The 20,139-nt window shown below is 44.6% G+C and overlaps 1 protein-coding gene across 1 annotated transcript; it reads right to left on the bottom strand.

Annotated features, from left to right (window-relative positions):
• Positions 1-12,036: 12,036 nt before the first annotated feature.
• Positions 12,037-15,993, bottom strand: LOC120025995 (acidic mammalian chitinase-like). Its single transcript, XM_038970775.1, has 11 exons — positions 15,969-15,993; positions 15,514-15,543; positions 15,078-15,279; positions 14,673-14,729; positions 14,423-14,588; positions 13,950-14,074; positions 13,670-13,793; positions 13,325-13,510; positions 12,912-13,034; positions 12,452-12,590; positions 12,037-12,311 (listed from the first exon to the last, which is right to left on the bottom strand). The coding sequence occupies exons 1-11, from the start codon at positions 15,991-15,993 to the stop codon at positions 12,037-12,039; spliced, it is 1,452 nt and encodes a 483-aa protein (XP_038826703.1).
• Between the last annotated feature and the right edge of the window lie 4,146 nt (positions 15,994-20,139).

Genomic DNA, 20,139 nt, shown 5'->3' with positions numbered 1-20,139 from the left:
CACGTTCCGATGGCGAGGAATTGTCTTATGGAACAGTTCAAATAAACCATGCCTCCCCTGCACATCTGGTGGTCAACCAATAACTCGTGCTGACTCCATATTAGAAGGTTGCATGTTCAAATATGTTGGGGTGAAGGTTTTTATGCACTCAGCCCTGGCTTAAGCTATGTAGCTTTTATTCCTTTTATTGTATTATTCTTGTTTTTGTTTTATAGTCTTTGCTGTAGTACAGTGTCCTTGAGTTTTTTGAATGGCGAGAGACTGAAAAAACAGCTTCTATCTCAAGCCCATCAGACTGTTGAATAGCCATCACTAGCCGGCTACCACCAGGTTGCTCAACCCTGCACCTTAGAGGCTGCTGCCCTATATACATAGACATGGAATCACTGGTCACGTTAATAATGGAACACTAGTTACTTTAAGGTTTACATACATATATATATATATATATATATATATATATATATATATATACACTGAATTATATTCTACTGTATTTTTGTCAATGCCACTCCGACATTGCTCGTCCTTATATTTTTCTTAATACCATTCTTTAACTTTAGATGTGTGTGTATTGTTGTGAATTGTTTGATACTACTGCACTGTTGGAGCTAGGAACACAAGCATTTCGCTACACCCGCAATAACATCTGCTAAATATGTGTATGTGACCAATACAATTGGATTTGATTTGATGGCACTGTAAATCCCATGTATTGTTTTTATTATTCTTACTATTATTTAGGAGTTAGGGACATCAGATCACAGGTGTGGAGGACAGCACAGATGTGGAGGACAGCACAGATTTGGAGGACAGCACAGGCGTGGAGGACAGCACAGGCGTGGAGGAAAGCACAGGCGTGGAGGAAAGCACAGGTGTGGAGGACAGCACATGTTTGGAGGACTGCACAGATGTGGAGGACTGCACAGGTGTGGAGGACAGAGGTCTAGGTGGTGGAGTAAAACGTAGAGGAGCGGAGGACTGCAGACTGACTGATGCATGTAGAGGTGTGGACTAGATGCTGGCAGATGGGGTGGGAGCTCCAGGTACTCCTTGAAAGTAATCTTATTGGCAGAATGCTTTTTTGTGTCACTCCTAGCTGGCTGAGAGACAGATTCTCGAATCTCTCTGCATCGATGCCACCAGCATAGCCCAGAGCATATTCAACAACCCACTTGAAGGTCTGCTCCCTATAAAGGCTGAACTGCATTATGTGTTGACCAAGCAAGTGTGCCCTGCTGTCTGAGAAGTATAGCCCTCCTGGCGGAATTTATCTGGAGACATAGCCCTGGTGCACTCTCTTTAACCTCTTTGGGGTAGGGGGCAGTAATTTGACATCCGGATGAAAAGCGTGCCCAAAGTAAACTGCCTGTTACTCAGGCCCAGAAGCTAGGATATGCATATAATTGGAAGGTTTGGATAGAAAACACTCTAAAGTCTCTAAAACTGTTCAAATGATGTCTGTGAGTATAACAGAACTGATATGGCAGGCGAAACCCCGAGGACAATGGCAATAGTGTGCCATGCTGTCATCAAGGCAAAGGGTGGCTATTTGAAGAATCTCAAATATAAATTATATTTTGATTTGTTTAAAACTTTTTAATTTACTACATGATTCCATATGTGTTATTTCATAGTTTTGATATATTCACTATTATTCTACAATGTAGAAAATAGTAAAAATAAAGAAAAAGCCTTGATGAGTAGGTGTTCTAAAACTTTTGACCGGTAATGTATATTGCTAAGAATGTGAGACTCCAATAGCTGAATGTTCTAGACACATTTCATGGGAATGTTGCAAGAACATTTATGTGTAAAAAAAACTACAAAAAAAACGAACAATAAAATGATACACATCACGTCTTGTTACCGAGCCAATCAAGGCCCTGGTTGGTGAACCACTGATCCATTCATAGCTCTTTGTCTGTTGGCAAGGTTAGGGATACTCACACACACACAGTGCTTTAAAAGTACATATTTGACACACATGATTACATTGGGCATGTTCATTTATACAGTAATTATTATTCAGTATGTCCTCACCTGGGATTTGAACTTTTGGTTCACAGGACAACTCTCTTCCTGCTACGCCACCATGTCTGTGTCAGTTATCAGTTAATCTGACTATTCTCTTATCATTGATTTTATTTACTTATTTCAACAATTTAAGGGGTTTCTGTATAGTTTTCAAATGCTACTGTCTATTAGTCACTTTAGCCCTACTATATAAACATAGCTACCTCAGTTACCTCGTACCCCGGCACATCGACTTGGTACTGCTTCTCCCTGTATATAGCCATGATATTTTTTACTTGGTATTGCTATTCACTGTGTATGTATCTTTAACTCTGCATTGTTGGGAAATTACTTCAGTAAGCGTTTCACTGTTAGTCTACACCTGTTTTACGAAGTATGTGACAAATAATGTGATTTAAAACACCTTATGTTGGTGTTTATTTTATAGTTGGCAGTTACATATTCTGTGACATTTATTATGTGTTTGTGTATAAGAGGAAACCGTTTCATTAAGGACATAGAGATGATGATTGGGGGCGAGGAGCTCTCTCTCTTCTGGTTGTGGTGGAGAGCTTGTTGGTTCTTCATCTCTCCCGCCATCATCATTGTGAGTTCTCGCTCTTTGCCGCTGTCTCTGTCTTTCTCTTTCGGACTTAGATTCTATCCTACCTGGCTCTCTGTTCAACGGTCCTCATTTCTCTAACCCCTTTGTTTCTCTAACAGACGCACGCACATTCTCTACCTCCTGTTTGTGTGTGTATGTTGTTGTTGTTGTTGATGTGTAGGTGATCCTGGTGTGGTCGTTGTTGACGTTCAGTCCCCCATCCTACGGTACGGAGCAGTACCCTGCGTGGGGCGTGGCTCTAGGATGGTGTATGATTGCCTTCTGTCTCATCTGGATCCCCCTCCTCGCTGTCTGGAAAATACTCACCTCCCAAGGAAACCCCTGGCAGGTGGGTGTGGTTGGCAGAGATGTGGATCCTTAGGACTTCTGAGAGTGTTTGGAACTCCTCCTGCAATTGTCAGAATCCTTTTTTACGATCTAGCATCTAAAGTCTCTGTCTGTGTGTCTCCAAGTGTTTGAAGTGGGTGTGCACCCATTACAGTACATGGATGTGTCTCTGTCTGCAGCGTCTGTGTGCTGTTTGTTTTCCTGTGGAGAGTTGGGGTCCGTACCTGGAGGTCCACCGTGGCGAGCGTTATGCAGACGGACGACGGTACTACAGGAAGAACTCTGTCCACCTGCCAGACAACAATGTTTACATCATCCCCAACAACCTCACACGCCTCTAACCCCATTGTGTGTGTGTGTGTGTGTGTGTGTGTGTGTGTGTGTGTGTGTGTGTGTGTGTGTGTGTGTGTGTGTGTGTGTGTGTGTGTGTGTGTGTGTGTGTGTGTGTGTGTGTGTGTGTGTGTGTGTGTGTGTGTGTGTCAGTGGAAGCTGCTGAGGAGGACGGCTCATAATACTGGCTGAAACGGAGAGAATGGAATGGCATCAAACTATGTGTTTTATGTATTTGATACCATTCCACTCCTTCCGATCCAGTCATTAACACGAGCCCGTCCTCCCCAATTAAGGTGCCACCAGCTGTGTGTGCGTGCGTGTCTGCGTGCGTGCGTGTCTGCGTGCGCGCGTGTGCACTAGATGACAAATCTGTCATTGTGCCCTTGAGTAAGGCAACAAGCATTTCGCTACACTCGCTTTAACATCTGCTAACACATGTGTATGTGACAAATACAATTTTATTTGATTTAACCCTAATTGCTCAATTAAGTCACTCTGGATAAGAGAATCTGCTAAATGACTAAAATGTAAATATGCTAGCACCAATTTTAATAAGATTTTTAAAACGTTTTATACGTACACTCCCCTATGTATTTAGTTGGACAGTGAAGCTAAAATGTTTAACTTGTCTCTACGTTTCATATTTACCCTATGTCACAGAATGCCACCTTTTATTTGAAGGTATTTTCATACATATCTGTTTTACCGTTTATTTATGAATACACTTTATGTATCGAGTCCCCTCATTTGAAGGTGTCATAAGTATTTGGACAAATTAATTTGTAATTCAGTTAAGAGTTTAGTATTTTGTCCCATATTCCGAGCACGCAATGACTACATCAAGCTTGTGATACTCAAAAGGTCAAATAGGGGGAGCCTATATTTATCCTGCATGTACAAGGGGGTACCTTGTACAAGTGTGAAATGAAAATGTGTTTTTTGCATATCGCAACTCCCCCTGAGAGTCAGGTCACAGCCAGGGATCAGTCATTATTGACAGTGACCCTGGCGCAATTAGCGTTAAGTGCATTGCTCAAGGGCAGATCAACAGATTTTTTATCTTGTCGGCTCCGGGATTCGAAATAGCAACCTTTCAGTTACTGTTCCAACGCTCTAAACGCTGTCATCTCTAGGCTACTTGCCGCTCTCTACAACCTTGTTGGATGCATTTGCAGTTTGTTTTGGTTGTGTTTCAGAATGTTGTGCCCAATAGAAATTACTGCTAATTAATGTATTGTGCCAGTTTGGAGTAACCTTTATTGTAAATAAAAATATAATATGTTTCTGAACACTTCTACATTAATTCTACCATAATTAATAGTGAATAATGATGAGTAAGAAAGTTTTGACTACAAAAGTTGACTACTTGAGTATATTTTTCTCCAAATACTTGACACCTTCAAATGGGCGGACTAGATACATAAATTGATTTCATTTTTAAACGGTAAAATGGATATGTGTGAAAATACGCTAAAATAAAATGAGACATTCTTTGCTGTTGCCTCATGTAAAACATTTGAGTATAGAGACAAATTAAAAGTTTTACATTTACTGTCCAAATAAATATGTAAGGGCGTGTATGTGTGTATATCATACGTGTGGTGTCATCATTATGATTTATTGTGATTTACTTATTAATTATTTAATTATGAATTCTTAGTTTCACTTTGCACTGTGGTCTTTCTTGTCTGTTGTTTTTAATATTTTAATTCATAAAACCACAGATTTTACATGAAGTTGAAGTAGTTTTCTGTTTACTGTTGTCTACATGATGTTTACTATGTTCCCTTTCAGTCGGTCACTCGGTATCACATACTATGGGGAGTCAACGACCAATCCTATTCACTTGAAGCAAACTAAAATCACGCCCAGCAGGTCAATGGATGCCGAGCCCGCCCTCGGAAGCCCCACCTTCCTGGCTATAATACCAGGGCTCGCATCCATTTCCTCAATTCTTCACTCTTCAGCTCGCTTGAAGGAAGAACACGTCACGCAATTTACAAAATTTTTAAGCACACAAAGGCTACAAGGTTCGGCTCCGACTTAAGTATCTGTTAATGGGGAGAAAGTACTAGTCCCTCTAGATGTTGCGAGTTTTGGGTCTTGGTATTGATTTTTGTGTTTGCTAAAAGCTAACTACTTTCTGCTCTGCTTGTGTAGCTAACGCTTCCTTGCTTGGATAACATTTGTGTTTGAATCTCAACCCTTGCCTAGGGCATGTGGTTTCACAAGGAAAATTAACCCTTGCCTGGAGTGTTTCTCTGGCAGTTTTCAGAGTCCGGATTCCAGGGATGAGGTACTGTCCCTGATTGGCTATGGAGGATTTGAGTATGATCGGATGACATCAGTCCGGGGCAGCCTGAAGCCCTGACTTCGGATTTGGTGGGGGAGAGTGAACCTTTGGTGGTGAATGCACCATTGATGGCGTTTTTTCCCCCACAGCGGAGTTACTCCAGGTTTGTGGGAGGTATTTACCTCTTGTCCCTGCAACTTTGAAGTGTCACTTACCCCTGTTTAAAGACTTTGCCAATGAGTGGCGAGTTACTTAGCTCCAGAGGCTAAACAGGGGGATAATCCTAGCATGGTGCTTCAGAATAAACAGCGCCGGTTCTCGGGATTCCTGAGACGGACAGGCAGATGTACTTGGATGAGCCAGTTTTGCCAACAAGTTTGTATGGCTCTGGGCCTTCGTCCCCAAGCATTTACTGTTCTAATAGTGCTCCCAAGTGGCTCAGTCAATGGGGGCAAGTGACTGGTTGCAGAGGTCCCCGTAGCTGGTGTTTGCCTGGTATCAGAATGCACAGTTCCTTCCCCACGTTCGGACACACGGTTGTCAAGAGTGGTGGATATGAAAACAAGCATAAGAAAATATAATAATATATATATTATCCCAGTAGTCAGGGTGGCCTTTTACCCCTTCAGGAGATCATTTATGGGAGACTGGCAGCGTGCTCCATCCAGTGGCGGGCATGCAGAGTTTCACCATGGGCGATGAAAACTGTGACAAGGGGGTAGGGTCTGCAGTTTGCTGTGCTTCCTCCTCATTTTCGTGGCGTCATTACATCATTGGGTCCCCAAGGTCCTAGCGTCTGTCTTGAGAGAGGAGATTTCCTCTCTCCTTCAAAAGTAGGGTATTCAGTTGGTCCCCGTGTCAGAAGTACAGAGCGGTTGGTACAGCTGGTACTTCTTAGTTCTCAAGAGTGATGTAATGTTGCATCCTATCCTGGACTTGCGTGTTATAAACAAACACCTGAAAACGCTCACACTTCACCCGTTATTGGTTCATGTCCTTAGATCTGAAGGATACATATTTTCATGTGCTATACGTCCTCCCCATCTCCCTATTGCCTGCACCTTTTCTATAGTGGTGGAAGCGACATTGTGACCGGTGTGGTGCAGGGGATCCGAGTATTGGCCTCTCTGGACGATTGGCTGGTTGTGGCAGAGTCAAGAAACCAGGTGCCAGCAGCATACCACCCTGCCTCCCATTGCTGGCTTGCCTCTGAAACTAAGCAGGGTTGGTCCTGATTGATCCCTGGATGGGGGACCAGACACTGCTGGAAGTGGTGATAGAGGGATGGTAGGTGGCACTTTTTCTTCTGGTTTAAAAGAATATACCAACGTCCCAGGGCAGTGATTGGGGACATTGCCCTGTGTAGGGTGCTGCTTGTGTGGAGTGGTGCGCATTCCCTGTTACTCAGGGCAACGTATCTTCCCAGATCTCTCATCGTGTGTGCGGATCAACTTTCCAGGTGGTCCTATCTCTATGGAGTGGAGACTGCACCCCTCGGTTGGAGCCTAGATATGGGATCGGGTCCAGACAACCCTGATTCCCAGAGATCATCCGCCTGGTGGGCGGGGACGCGTGGTGTGTTCCGTTTCGTCTGGATGTATTGTCCCAGGCGCGTGGGAGGATTTTGCACCCATGAAGGTTGAAGATTTATATGGCAGCCATTTTGGCGTTTCATGTAGGGATGGCTCTACCCTGGGATCTCATCCTCTGGTGGTGTGGTTCCTGAAAGGCCCGGACCATAGAGTCTATGCATATGACACCAACCTGGGACCTGCTGTTGGTCCTGGACGCTCTGTATGAGCCTCAGTTTGAACCATTGGAGTCTGTGGACCTGAAGGTCCTTTCCTCCAACACTGCCCTGCTCATGACCTTTGCGTCGGCCAAGCGCGTTGGGGATCAGTACACTCTTCCTGTTCAGAGTTTGCGTCTGTTTACTCCGAAGTGTGGTTAAGTCCTAATGCAGTTGCTCCTAAGTTTATGCCTATGAGTAGGGTGGCTCCTGTCTAACTATCTTTCACGCCTCGTTGATTTATGAGGGGGGCGGGACTTCCGTCTAGGATTTGAATATCACAACCAGGTGTGATTTCACACCAGGATGTAGTAAATACCATACCCATTGTTCTGAGTGGACGGGGCATTACCACATGTTGTATATAACCACACACCCCACTGTTCTGATTACAGTATTGTGGATGTGAGGAGGGGTGCTAGTGTCTGTGTGCAGACATGTTGTGAAAGGTGTTGGTGGGGTGACAGAGACTATTGTATTGAACAAGGGGCTATTGTATTGGGGCCTATGGTGACACCGTAGGGGTTGATGTGATGGGTTAGTTAGGATGAGGGTTCCATGTCTTGGCATAACACTTATACTCCTTTGTCCACATTTCTTAAGTGAGAATGCTTGAAGTTGTGATAGGCTAGTCAGGATGGAGGTGTGTGTGTTTGTGTGTATTGGTGGGGAGGGGCTGGTGATGTGGGTCTGGACAGTTCAACTCTAAAAATGCATGGTTGACAAATCTTGTGATTTATTAGGGGGTGGGAGGTCATACCAAGATGTACATTTCACACCCATTGTTCTGAGTGGCCGGGGCTTCACACTAGGATGCAAATATCTCACCCATGTGACTTCCCATAAGGATGTGAATATCACATCCTCATGTTTTGAATTTATTTACCACGATTTGTATGTAAATATCATACCCCACTGTTCTGATTATTGTAGTCTGGATGTGATGGGTTAGTTAGGAGGGGTCCGTGTGTCTGTGTGCGACATGTTGTGAAAGGTGTTGGTTGGGGGACCGAGACTATAGTGTTGATCAAGGGCTAATGTATGCATGTCGCGTCTGGGCATGAACACTGTACATTTCTATATTTTATACCTCATAAATGTATCAAATTGACATCAATTTATGTTTCCATTGACATTTGAGTCATTTAGCAGACACTCTTATCCAGAACGACTTACAGAAGCAATTAGGGTTAAGTGCCTTTGCTCAAGGGAATCAAGTCATATATGGATGTGGCTGCACTACATCATCATTCTCCATCTGCCAGTGTGCTTCAATAGGACAAAGTGGCAAGAGCCACTCATGTGCCACCATTTGGAATTCTAGTGTACTATAAACTGGGTGGTTCAAGCCCTGAATACTTATTGGCTGAAAGCCATGTTATGTCAGACCGTATATCACAGGTATGCCAAAATATGTATTTGTACTGTTCTGATTATGTTGGTAACCAGTTTATAATAGCAATAAAGCACCTCAAGGGTTTGTGGTATATGGCCAGTACACCACGGCTATGGGCTGTGTACAGGCACTCCGTATTGAATTATAAACTTGATCTCCACTATAAAAAAACATGTAGACTTTCGATCTCCAGCTGTCCCGTAGTAATGAATGTGTCAGGAGTCGGGGCAAGACAGACAGGCAGACAGCTTTTCTCAGCCATTCAGAAATCACGAATCAGCTGGCATTATTTTTATGGATTTAAACAAAGAAATGTCAAAAGAAAACAGGTCAAACCAAGCGAAATGTAGCTAGTTTGCAGTTTTTTCCAGCTTCAGTTTGAAGTGATTGTGTTCGCTGTGCTGTTGGCTAGCTCCTCTGAACAAGTGTCCTGAGGAGAGAGCACATGTTCTATGCCAGGCAAAATCGTGCATCATTTGCTCATTGTTATGGATGTATCCAAATAAATGTCACTAGAAAACAGCTTAAACAAACACAAGTGCAGCTACTTTGCTGTTATTCTGGCTGCACTGTATGATGTGACTGTAAATTAGCCGTAGTTGGCTAGATATCAAAAGTTACCAGCCAGTATGACAATGGAACATTTAGAACAAACGACTGGGTCGTGTTCATAGATACAGAACAAAAATATTGGACGACTTTGTCGCATCTCTGGCAACTGAACCGATAGAACGAACGACTAGCCTACTTGGGTAGCAATCTTAGATTCGTGTCAGGACTATATCTCATGGAAGGATGAAATAGTATGAATAAATTCATCTAAATAATGTTTTATATTTCTCCTTTATTTAACCAGGCAAGTCAGTTAAGAACAAATTTTAATTTACAATAACGGCCTAACCCGGCCAAACCCTCACTTAACCAATTGTGTGCCGCCCTATGGGACTCCTGGTTGTGACACAGCTCGGGATCGAACCAGGGTCTGTAGTGACGCCTCCAGCACTGTGATGCAGTGCCATAGCCTGCTGCGTCACCTGATCCCCGAGTTAAAATATGTCAATCATTATTTGAATATGTTGGTAACCCGACGTCGTCTTGGGCCTAACAACACCCGTACCAATATCCCACACTGGCACTCCACACTGCCCTTTCCCACCTGGACAAAAGGTACACCTATGTGAGAATGCTGTTCATTGACTACAGCTCAGCGTTCAACACCATAGTGCCCACAAAGCTCATCACTAAGCTTAGGACCCTGGGACTATACACCTCCCTCTGCAGCTGGATCCTGGACTTCCTGATTTGCCACCCCCAGGTGGTAAGGGTAGGCAACAACATGTCTGCCATGCTGATCCTCAACACTTGGGCACCTCAGGGGTGCATGCTTAGTTCCTTCCTGTAATCCCTGTTCACCTACGACTGAGTGGCCAAACACGACTCCAATGCCATCATTAAGTTTGCTGATGACACAACAGTGGTAGGCCTGATAACCGACAACGATGAGACAGCCTATAGGGAGGAAGTCAGAGACCTGGCAGTGTGGTGCCAGGACAACAACCTCTCCCTTAATGTGAGTAAGACAAAGGAGCTGATCATGGACTACAGGAAAAGGCAGACCGAACAGGCCCCCATTAACATTGACGGGGCTGTAGTGGAGCGGGTTGAGAGTTTCAAGTTCCTTGGTGTCCACATCACCAACGAACTATCATGGTCCAAACACACCAAGACAGCCGTGAACAGGGCACGACAACACCTTTTCCCCATCAGGAGACTGAAAAGATTTGGGATAGTTCCCCAGATCCTCAAAAAGTTCTACAGCTGCACCATCGAGAGCATCTTGACCGGTAGCATCAATGCGTGGCATGGCAACTGCTCGGCATTTGACCGTAACGCGCTACTGAGGGTAGTGCGTACGTCCCAGTACATCACTGGGGTCAAGCTTTCTGCCATCCAGGACCTGTATACTAGGCGGTGTCAGAGAAAAGCCCAAAAAATTGTCAAAGACTCCAGCCACCCTAGTCATAGACTGTTCTCTCTGCTACCGCATGGCAAGCGATACCGAAGCGCCAAGTCTAGGTCCAAAAGGCTCTTTAACAGCTTCTACCCCCAAGCCATAAGACTGCTGAACAATTAATCAAATGGCCACCACGGACTATTTACATTGACCCCCCCTTTACCCCTACCTACATGAGCAAATTAACTTGACTAACCAGTACCCCTGCAAATTGACTCGGTAGTGGTACCCCCTTTATATAGCCTCGTTATTATTTTATTGTGTTACTTTTTACTTTATAAATATTTCCTTAACTCTTTCTTGAACTGCATTGTTGGTTAAGGGCTTGTAAGTAAGCATTTCACTGTAAGGTCTACACCTATTGTATTTGGCGCATGTGACAAAGAGTTTGATTTGATTTGAAATAAAACAATGTGCATGTCAAGTTATATTCAAATTCTGTAAAGAAAATAATATTTACTATAAATTCTTTCTTTTCAGCATTTCAAAAAGAACAGTTTTGAAATGTGTGTCTTGTATTTTTGATATTGGATTAAATGGTAGTTAAAAAGACAAATGGTGAGACTATCATTATGTCATGTTAATGATGAGTCAGGCTAAGCTCTGCGTGCTTTATACCGTGTCTGTCAGCCTGGTAAAATTTGACTGCAGTAAAGGACTTATCTTTTACTGCGATTCTCTGTGGTGGAATGAATTGTATAAAAACTAAACTGACAAAAGGTGTTTTCGGGAATCAGTTTGAGAACGGCGAGGAGCAGAATTGCTATCTTGTTCAGATAATGACTAGCTATGTGGGATACAAGGTGATTCTGCTCAAAGTGCAATTTGACCTCAAACCCACACAGAGCAGAATAAATAAAATTCCTGAGACAGCAGGATGCATTCATATGTTGGGAGTTTATTAGAGTGGATTTGACAGGTTACATGAGCTCTGTGGTCCCGTGTGGCTCAGTTGGTAGAGCATGGCGCTTGCAACGCCAGGGTTGTGGGTTCATTTCCCGCGGGGGGACCAGGGTTCAATTCCCACGGGGGGACCAGGGTTCAATTCCCACGGGGGGACCAGGATGAATATGTATGAACTTTCCAATTTGTAAGTCGCTCTGGATAAGAGCGTCTGCTAAATGACTTAAAATGTAAAAATGTACATGGAGCTGATGTTAGAATAGGACATGACAACAGTGGCCCTAACAACCACATAACCTTAAGACCCAGCTCCTTCATTAATAAGGGGAACTATGGTTTCTTAGGCCCAGTTGCAGCACTTGCAGCTGGCGTCGAACACAAGGCCGGCAGCACAGTGCTGGTCGTAGGTCTTGCCCTGGCTACAATTGTAGAAGTGGTTGGTATTGGTGGGGTCAGGGTATATTCCGTCAGCCTTCCCGGCGCAGAAGCCAGATCCGCTGCTACTAGTTCCACTGCCACTGCTGCTGCTGCCACCTTGACCTCCGGGCTGTGGGGGGTTAAGTGGGTGCTGGGTAGGGGTCACTGGGGCGATGGGGTCTTTACGGGCGGCACAACCTGGGAGAGATGGAGGACATAGGAGTGGGGGTTGAGATAATTTCAACTACATTTCTACTACTATTTGAGAGAGTGATAGAGAGGGTTGTTGTTGAATGTTTGTGTGTGCATGCAGGCTTGCATGTGTCTGTGTCTCTCACCGGCTCCAGTTCCCAGTCCAGACTTGAGGGTGTTGATCAGTGGGTATCTGCCCTGTCCACAGAAGGTTCCAGAGAAGTCATCCAGATCCAGACTCCACACCATGGCTCCTCCGAAGCCAGTGTTCTTCAGCCACTCGATCTGTAGGGGAGAAAGAGAGGGGAGAGGAGGGTTTACTTAACGGGGTGAAATTGGATAAATATGTATAAGTGGTAGCACTTATGTTGCCCTATGTTGCTCAGTTGGTAGGGAATGGATCTTGCAATGACAGGATGGTGGATTCGATTCTCGCTGGGGTCACCAATAACAAAATGTAGGCACTCAGTACTATAAATCACAAAGATAAAAGCTACTGTTTAATTCCATATATTATTAGGCTTATTGTAACAGAGTAGGATGCTACGCCATTTCCCCCTAGTTATATCTTTCCCACAACAGACAAACACCCACACAAACACAGACCTTGTCCTGGAAACTCTTGACGTTGTCATATCCAACCCAGATGTTCTGCTGGGTGTAGGCGTAGGGCACCATCTGGGCAGAGTCCCAGGCCTGGGTAGCTCCCTGCTTCAGTAAGGTGCAGATCTAATGACACACACACACACACACACACACACACACACACACACACACACACACACACACACACACACACACACACACACACACACACACACACACTTACGTTAGGGTTGGGAGTTGCATGATTCAGGAAGTTGCAGATGTAATCACTCAAAAACATACACTGGGTTTGCGTCCAAAATGACACACTGTTCCCCAGGACACTACCTATGACAAGAGCACACAAGTAGTGCACTGTGCAGGGATTCGAAGAGGGTGTCATTTCAGACCTATCTTAATCCTGTGTCAATTACCTCGTAGTAGGCCAGGAAGCCAGACTGTCTGGTGAATGGTCCGGCGGGGCCGGGGCCAGTGGCGGTAGCTCCCACTCCAGTGTTAGAGCCACTGGCCAGCTTGAAGGTGTGGCCGTAGGTGGGGAATCCAACCAGGAGCTTCTCAGCGGGGGCACCATTGCTCTTCCAGTACTTCATAGCATAGTCCTGAGAACACACACAGTATGTGGTAGTGAGAACACTGGAGAGAGAAGAATTATTAAGAAATGTGCTACTCACTCTCAGCTCCAAACTGAATAGGCAGGAAGAGATAGATGAGCCGAGGAAGGGAGAGAGGAAGAGATGGGTACAGAGAGAGAGACTCACCACATCGAAGTAGATGTAGTCTCCCTGATCAGCCGGTCCTCTATAGAGAGGGCTGTTTTCTCCAGTGTTGTGTTCCCAAGATCCATGAAAGTCATAGGTCATCACATGCAGATAGTCCAACACCCTGAGAGCGAGAGAGAGAGAGGGAGAGAAAGAGAGAGAGAAAGAGAGTTTCCAATATGCCAAGAACTATTTGAAAGATCATGCATGTTTTAATGTACACATTTTTCCTAAGAACTAATATATGAATGAGACCCAGTGTGTATGTGTATGTACTGACAATCCAATCTCGGCGATCTGGTATCCGGTGTCGATGGTTCCCTTTCCGGCAGCCACAGCTGCAGTCAGCATCAGACGAGGACGGTTGGTGTTCTTTCCTTCAGTCTCAAAGGCAGCCATCAGCTCCTAGAGGGAGACAGTGCACAGAGGGGTGTGTGTATTCATTTGGGCGTTCAAGTGTTCATTCTTGTCTGTGTGTTCATTTGTGTGTGCATGAGCTATTTTGTGCGTGTGTGTGTGTGTGTCTGTACGTGTGATTGTTAATCTGCGTGTGTGTGTGTTTATTCATGTGTGTTCATTCATGTGTGTGTGTGTGTGTGTGTGTGTGTGTGTGTGTGTGTGTGTGTGTGTGTGTGTGTGTGTGTGTGTGTGTGTGTGTGTGTGTGTGTGTGTGTGTGTGTGTGTATGTGTGTGTGTGTGTGTGTGTGTGTGTGTGTGTGTGTGTGTGTACGTGTATGGGTGTTTGAGTCTAACCTGCAGCAAGGTGGTGAATCTGGCCTTGTCTGCGGGTGGGGAGCCTCTGGATCCGGGATACTCCCAGTCAATGTCCAGGCCGTCAAACTGGTTCTGCCTCAGGAACTTGATAACGCTGCTGATGAACGTCTGGCGGTTGGCTGCACTGGACACCATTGCTGTGAACCTGGGTACACACACACAGCTCAGACACAGGGTGTGTGTGTAAATGTGTGTGTGCACTTGCATGTTTATATGCATCTCCACTTACGGCTGAGTGCCAAAATTCCATCCTCCAATGGCCAGCAGAGTCTTCAGGTTGCTGTTCCTGTTACCAAATAAAAGACTTAGGGTTAGTCCTGGCTTAGGTGTGCATGTGTGTGTACCACGGGAGGCTGCTGAGGGGAGGACAGCTCATAATAATGTCTGGGATGGAGCAAATGGAATGGCATCAAACACATGGAAACAATGTGTTTCACATATTTGATACCATTCCACTAATTCCGTTCCAGCCCTTACCACGAGCCCATCCTCCAAAATTAAGGTGCCACCAACCTCCTGTGGTATGTACATGCCTGAATGAGAAAGTGTTTGCCTGCATTTGTCTATGTGTGTGCATGCCTGCTTGAGTGTGTGTTTGTGTGTGCGTGTTTGTGCATGTGTGTGTCTCTCTCACTGGTTCTTGAGAGCCTGGAACTGTCCGTAGAGTTTCTCATCGTCCCATTCGTAGGTCTTGATCTCGTTGTTGGCCATGCCGGCAAAGGCATAGATCAGATGGTCACAGAGACAGGGGTCCACGTTGGCGGGGAAATACTTGCCTGCTCCTGGCCGGTACTGGCCCCAGTTAGTGAAATAACAGGAGAGGATGTAGGAGGATCCTATGGAAGGGTAGTAGTAAGGTTAGAGTTTGGAGTTAGGCAGTTTTAGAGTCAGGGTTGTCATGCTCTGTAAATCATGTTATAGTTCTCTGATTGGCTACTTACCTAGATGCTGGCTACATGTAAATGAAATGTACTTAAAACGTACCTAGATGCTGGCTACATGAAAATGAAATGTACTTACAACGTACCTAGCTGCTGGCTACATGTAAATGAAATGATCTTTAAACTTACCTAGTTGTGCATGCAGCAGGAGAGCCAGTCCTAGAGAGAAAGAAAAGGAGAATAGTGTGAGAGAAAGTGAGAGAGAGAGAAATAAAGAAGGGAGGAAGAGAAAGGCAGAGGTTTTGTGTTTTATTAATCTTTTTAAAAAGTCAACATAATTTAGAACTGTAATAATATAAAGTGCAGTTCTTCCCCTCAGACATGAATATAGGTGGGTCATGGTGCTGGCAACCTCAGTCCGTAGAAACAGAATTTGACCACAGTAGCATAGACAAAATGCATAACTAGAGGACATTCGTCAGTGGCCAATTCTCTCCACAGGGAGCCAAAGCCTTAGCATAGAGCATAGTATGTCTGAATGTTGATAATTGTCATTACAATGAAAATGTAAATGAAATGTTTGAAAGAAAGATAGAGCAATTGTACAGTTATACGCTAAGTATGCCAAAATAAATTCCACTTACCAACACAGATGAGTAGTTTGCCCATGGTTGCTCTGTACATTGCTCCATGGGCTGCTGGACCCTTTTATACTCTCAACGACCAATCCTATCTCACTCAAATCTCTATGACTTTCCCATTCCGCAGCAAAACTCAATCAGCCTCAGTCACTTGTTTGAACAAGGGTTTCCACTGCCTTAACAAAAACACAGATACACTTCATATGTCCTTGTTTTCAGACATGACTTGCTGACGATAAAAAAAAGCAGGTCTGTTTTCGGTGAAATTGACAACCATAAAGATAGGTCCATTAGCCACCCCTTGGCCTCTTCACTATAGCCTCTACGACTTGCCCCTGCACCCTAGTTAGCACCTTTCTCCTACCACCAAACCCACTATATACTTGTGGAGATTGACCTTGAAATGGATGTACAGAATATAGTGACCATTCTACCAAGTCAAGCTCAAGGTTGAAATGTCCCATAATTAATTGATCTATCTTATGTTTCAGTTCTTCTAGCAGTGAGTAGAAGGTTGGGGGGAATTGCCTAGGGGATAGGAATAAAACGTGTGACTTGAGGGTAAGGGGCAAGGGGTCTATTTAAAATTAAGCATCAGGCTTGAGACAGACCTGTATAACCTCATGGTCTGCCTAGCAAAAGTTTTGTTACTTGCCGTAGCGTAATTGATAATCGCAATAATGTACCACAATGCAGCCATATAACAAGAAATGATTAAGAAATCAAGTGTACTTTTCAGTGTGTTACCATAGTGTTACCATATTTGTTTGAGTTTATTGGAATCTGTTATTATTACTAATAGTTATGATTTATCCACAATGTCCAAAAAAACAATTGTCAGCAAATACACTGCTCAAAAAAATAAAGGGAACACTTAAACAACACAATGTAACTCCAAGTCAATCACACTTCTGTGAAATCAAACTGTCCACTTAGGAAGCAACACTGATTGACAATAAATTTCACATGCTGTTGTGCAAATGGAATAGACAACAGGTGGAAATTATAGGCAATTAGGAAGACACCCCCAATAAAGGAGTGGTTCTGCAGGTGGTGACCACAGACCACTTCTCAGTTCCTATGCTTCCTGGCTGATGTTTTGGTCACTTTTGAATGCTGGCGGTGCTTTCACTCTAGTGGTAGCATGAGACGGAGTCTACAACCCACACAAGTGGCTCAGGTAGTGCAGCTCATCCAGGATGGCACATCAATGCGAGCTGTGGCAAGAAGGTTTGCTGTGTCTGTGAGCGTAGTGTCCAGAGCATGGAGGCGCTACCAGGAGACAGGCCAGTACATCAGGAGATGTGGAGGAGGCCGTAGGAGGGCAACAACCCAGCAGCAGGACCGCTACCTCCGCCTTTGTGCAAGGAGGAGCAGGAGGAGCACTGCCAGAGCCCTGCAAAATGACCTCCAGCAGGCCACAAATGTGCATGTGTCTGCTCAAACGGTCAGAAACAGACTCCATGAGGGTGGTATGAGGGCCCGACGTCCACAGGTGGGGGTTGTGCTTACAGCCCAACACCGTGCAGGACGTTTGGCATTTGCCAGAGAACACCAAGATTGGCAAATTCGCCACTGGCGCCCTGTGCTCTTCACAGATGAAAGCAGGTTCACACTGAGCACGTGACAGACGTGACAGAGTCTGGAGACGCCGTGGAGAACATTCTGCTGCCTGCAACATCCTCCAGCATGACTGGTTTGGCGGTGGGTCAGTCATGGTGTGGGGTGGCATTTCTTTGGGGGGCCGCACAGCCCTCCATGTGCTCGCCAGAGGTAGCCTGACTGCCATTAGGTACCGAGATGAGATCCTCAGACCCCTTGTGAGACCATATGCCGGTGCGGTTGGCCCTGGGTTCCTCCTAATGCAAGACAATGCTAGACCTCATGTGGCTGGAGTGTGTCAGCAGTTCCTGCAAGAGGAAGGCATTGATGCTATGGACTGGCCCGCCCGTTCCCCAGACCTGAATCCAATTGAGCACATCTGGGACATCATGTCTCGCTCTATCCACCAATGCCACGTTGCACCACAGACTGTCCAGGAGTTGGCGGATGCTTTAGTCTAGGTCTGGGAGGAGATCCCTCAGGAGACATCCGCCACCTCATCAGGAGCATGCCCAGGCGTTGTAGGGAGGTCATACAGGCACGTGGAGGCCACACACACTACTGAGCCTCATTTTGACTTGTTTTAAGGACATTACATCAAAGTTGGATCAGCCTGTAGTGTGGTTTTCCACTTTAATTTTGAGTGTGACTCCAAATCCAGACCTCCATGGGTTGATAAATTTGATTTCCATTGATCATTTTTGTGTGATATTGTTGTCAGCACATTCAACTATGTAAAGAAAAAAGTATTTAATAAGAATATTTCATTCATTAAGATCTAGGATGTGTTATTTTAGTGTTCCCTTTATTTTTTTGAGCAGTGTGTATATACTTTTTCATTACAGAGTCACAATCAGGTTTACTTGTTTCAGGTTTACTTGGTGTTTCTGTAGCTGCATCATTAATTGTTCAAAAGGATTTAAGTGCTCTGATATATACCTTATCACATTTAACACAGTCCTTATAAGTACATTGAATACAATCACTGCCTAAATTGATATCTTGGTTGAAGGACGGCATCTGTACAGTATACTCTGACTAAGCGTTTTGCTGTCTGCAAAGTTTTTAACACATGCAAACTCTGCCTTCTTTGCCCAGCGTAGGAAATGAATCAGGAACTAGTAAATGACAAAGCATTGCCTGAACAGCGACGTGAAGCCTGGAAAGTCAGATTAAAAGTCTGATGCCATACCAATTACATAACAGCTGTCTCTGATTCGTTGGTGAGGAGAATTCTTAGTAATATTTTGGTAGTAAAATTGTTATATGATTGGTTGTCGCAACCCGAAGTGTTCTAGACTCAACGAAATGTTCTAGACTCAACTTTGTCAGTGGGTGCCATACGGGCACTGGACGTGCTGTCACACACCTTTCGTGCCAGGGAGGAAGCACGTTCAAATGGCGAGGTATCATCTTATGGAACAGTTCCATTAAACCATACCTCCCCTGCAGTTCTGGAGGTCAACCAAGACCTTGTGCTGCAACAGTAGTGGGCCTGTCTCAAGATTAGAAGGTTGCATGTTCAAATCATGTTGGGGTGAAGGTTTTTATGCACTCAGCCCTGTCTTAAACTATGTAGCTGTTCTTCCTTTTATTGTATTATTCTTGTTTTTGTTTTATAGTCTTTGCTGTAGTACAGTGTCCTTGGGTTTTTTGAATGGCGAGATACTGAAAAAACAGCTATCTCAAGGCCATCAGACTGTTAAATATCCATCACTAGCCGGCTACCCCCCGTTTACTCAACACTGCACCTTAGAGGCTGTTAAACTCAGCAAATAATTGAAATATCCTCTCACTGTCATCTGCGTTTATTTCAGCCAACTTACCATGTGTAAATATTTGTATGAACATAACAAGATTCAACAACTGAGACATAAACTGAACAAGTTCCACAGACATGTGACTAACAGAAATGGAAAAATGTGTAATGTGTCCCAGAACAAAGGGGGGGGGGGGGGTCAAAATTATAAGTAACAGTCAGTATCTGGTTTGGCCGCCAGCCAGCTGCATTAAGTACTGCAGTGCATCTCTTCCTCATGGAATGCACCAGATTTGCCAGTTCTGGATGTGAGATGTTACCCCACTCTTCCACCAAGGCACCTGCAAGTTCCTGGACATTTCTGGGGGTAATGGCCCTAGCCCTCACCCTCCAATCCAACAGGACCCAGACGTGCTGAATGGGATTGAGATCCGGGCTTTTCGCTGGCCATAGCAGAACACTGACATTCCTGTATTGCAGGAAATCACGCACAGAACAAGTAGTATGGCTGGTGGCATTGTCATGCTGAAGGGTCATGTCAGGATGAGCCTGCAGGAACAGTACCAATGTGCAATCTCTGCCTTTACACAGCGAAGTCAATGAATCAGCACAAGTACCAATGTGGCTTTACAGTACAAATGTTGCTAAAAAACGACCAATCCGATGATGCTTTAGATGACAGTCGTCTCTCACAAGAGAATGGCACACTGCAAATTCCTAAATCAGATGATGCTGTGTGATTTACAGACTTAAATCAGTCTTCAAACAGGGAGATTAAACCTGTAGGTTCAGATTAAAAATCATAAAGTTTTC

This window comes from Salvelinus namaycush, chromosome 2 (assembly GCF_016432855.1).
Source record: "Salvelinus namaycush isolate Seneca chromosome 2, SaNama_1.0, whole genome shotgun sequence".
Taxonomy (NCBI): domain Eukaryota; kingdom Metazoa; phylum Chordata; class Actinopteri; order Salmoniformes; family Salmonidae; genus Salvelinus; species Salvelinus namaycush.
This window is presented reverse-complemented; position numbering and strand designations above follow the sequence as displayed.

What these genes read in the sequence shown, in the direction of transcription:
- LOC120025995 (XM_038970775.1), bottom strand. Translation starts at nt 15,993, where the DNA reads ATGGGCAAACTACTCATCTGTGTTG. An exon ending in TTCCAGGCTCTCAAGAACCA is followed by an intron (nt 14,730 to 15,077) that starts GTGAGAGAGACA and finishes ATTTGGTAACAG; the next exon opens with GAACAGCAACCTGAAGACTC. An exon ending in GCTTCCTGGCCTACTACGAG is followed by an intron (nt 13,035 to 13,324) that starts GTAATTGACACA and finishes GTGTGTCATTAG; the next exon opens with ATCTGCACCTTACTGAAGCA.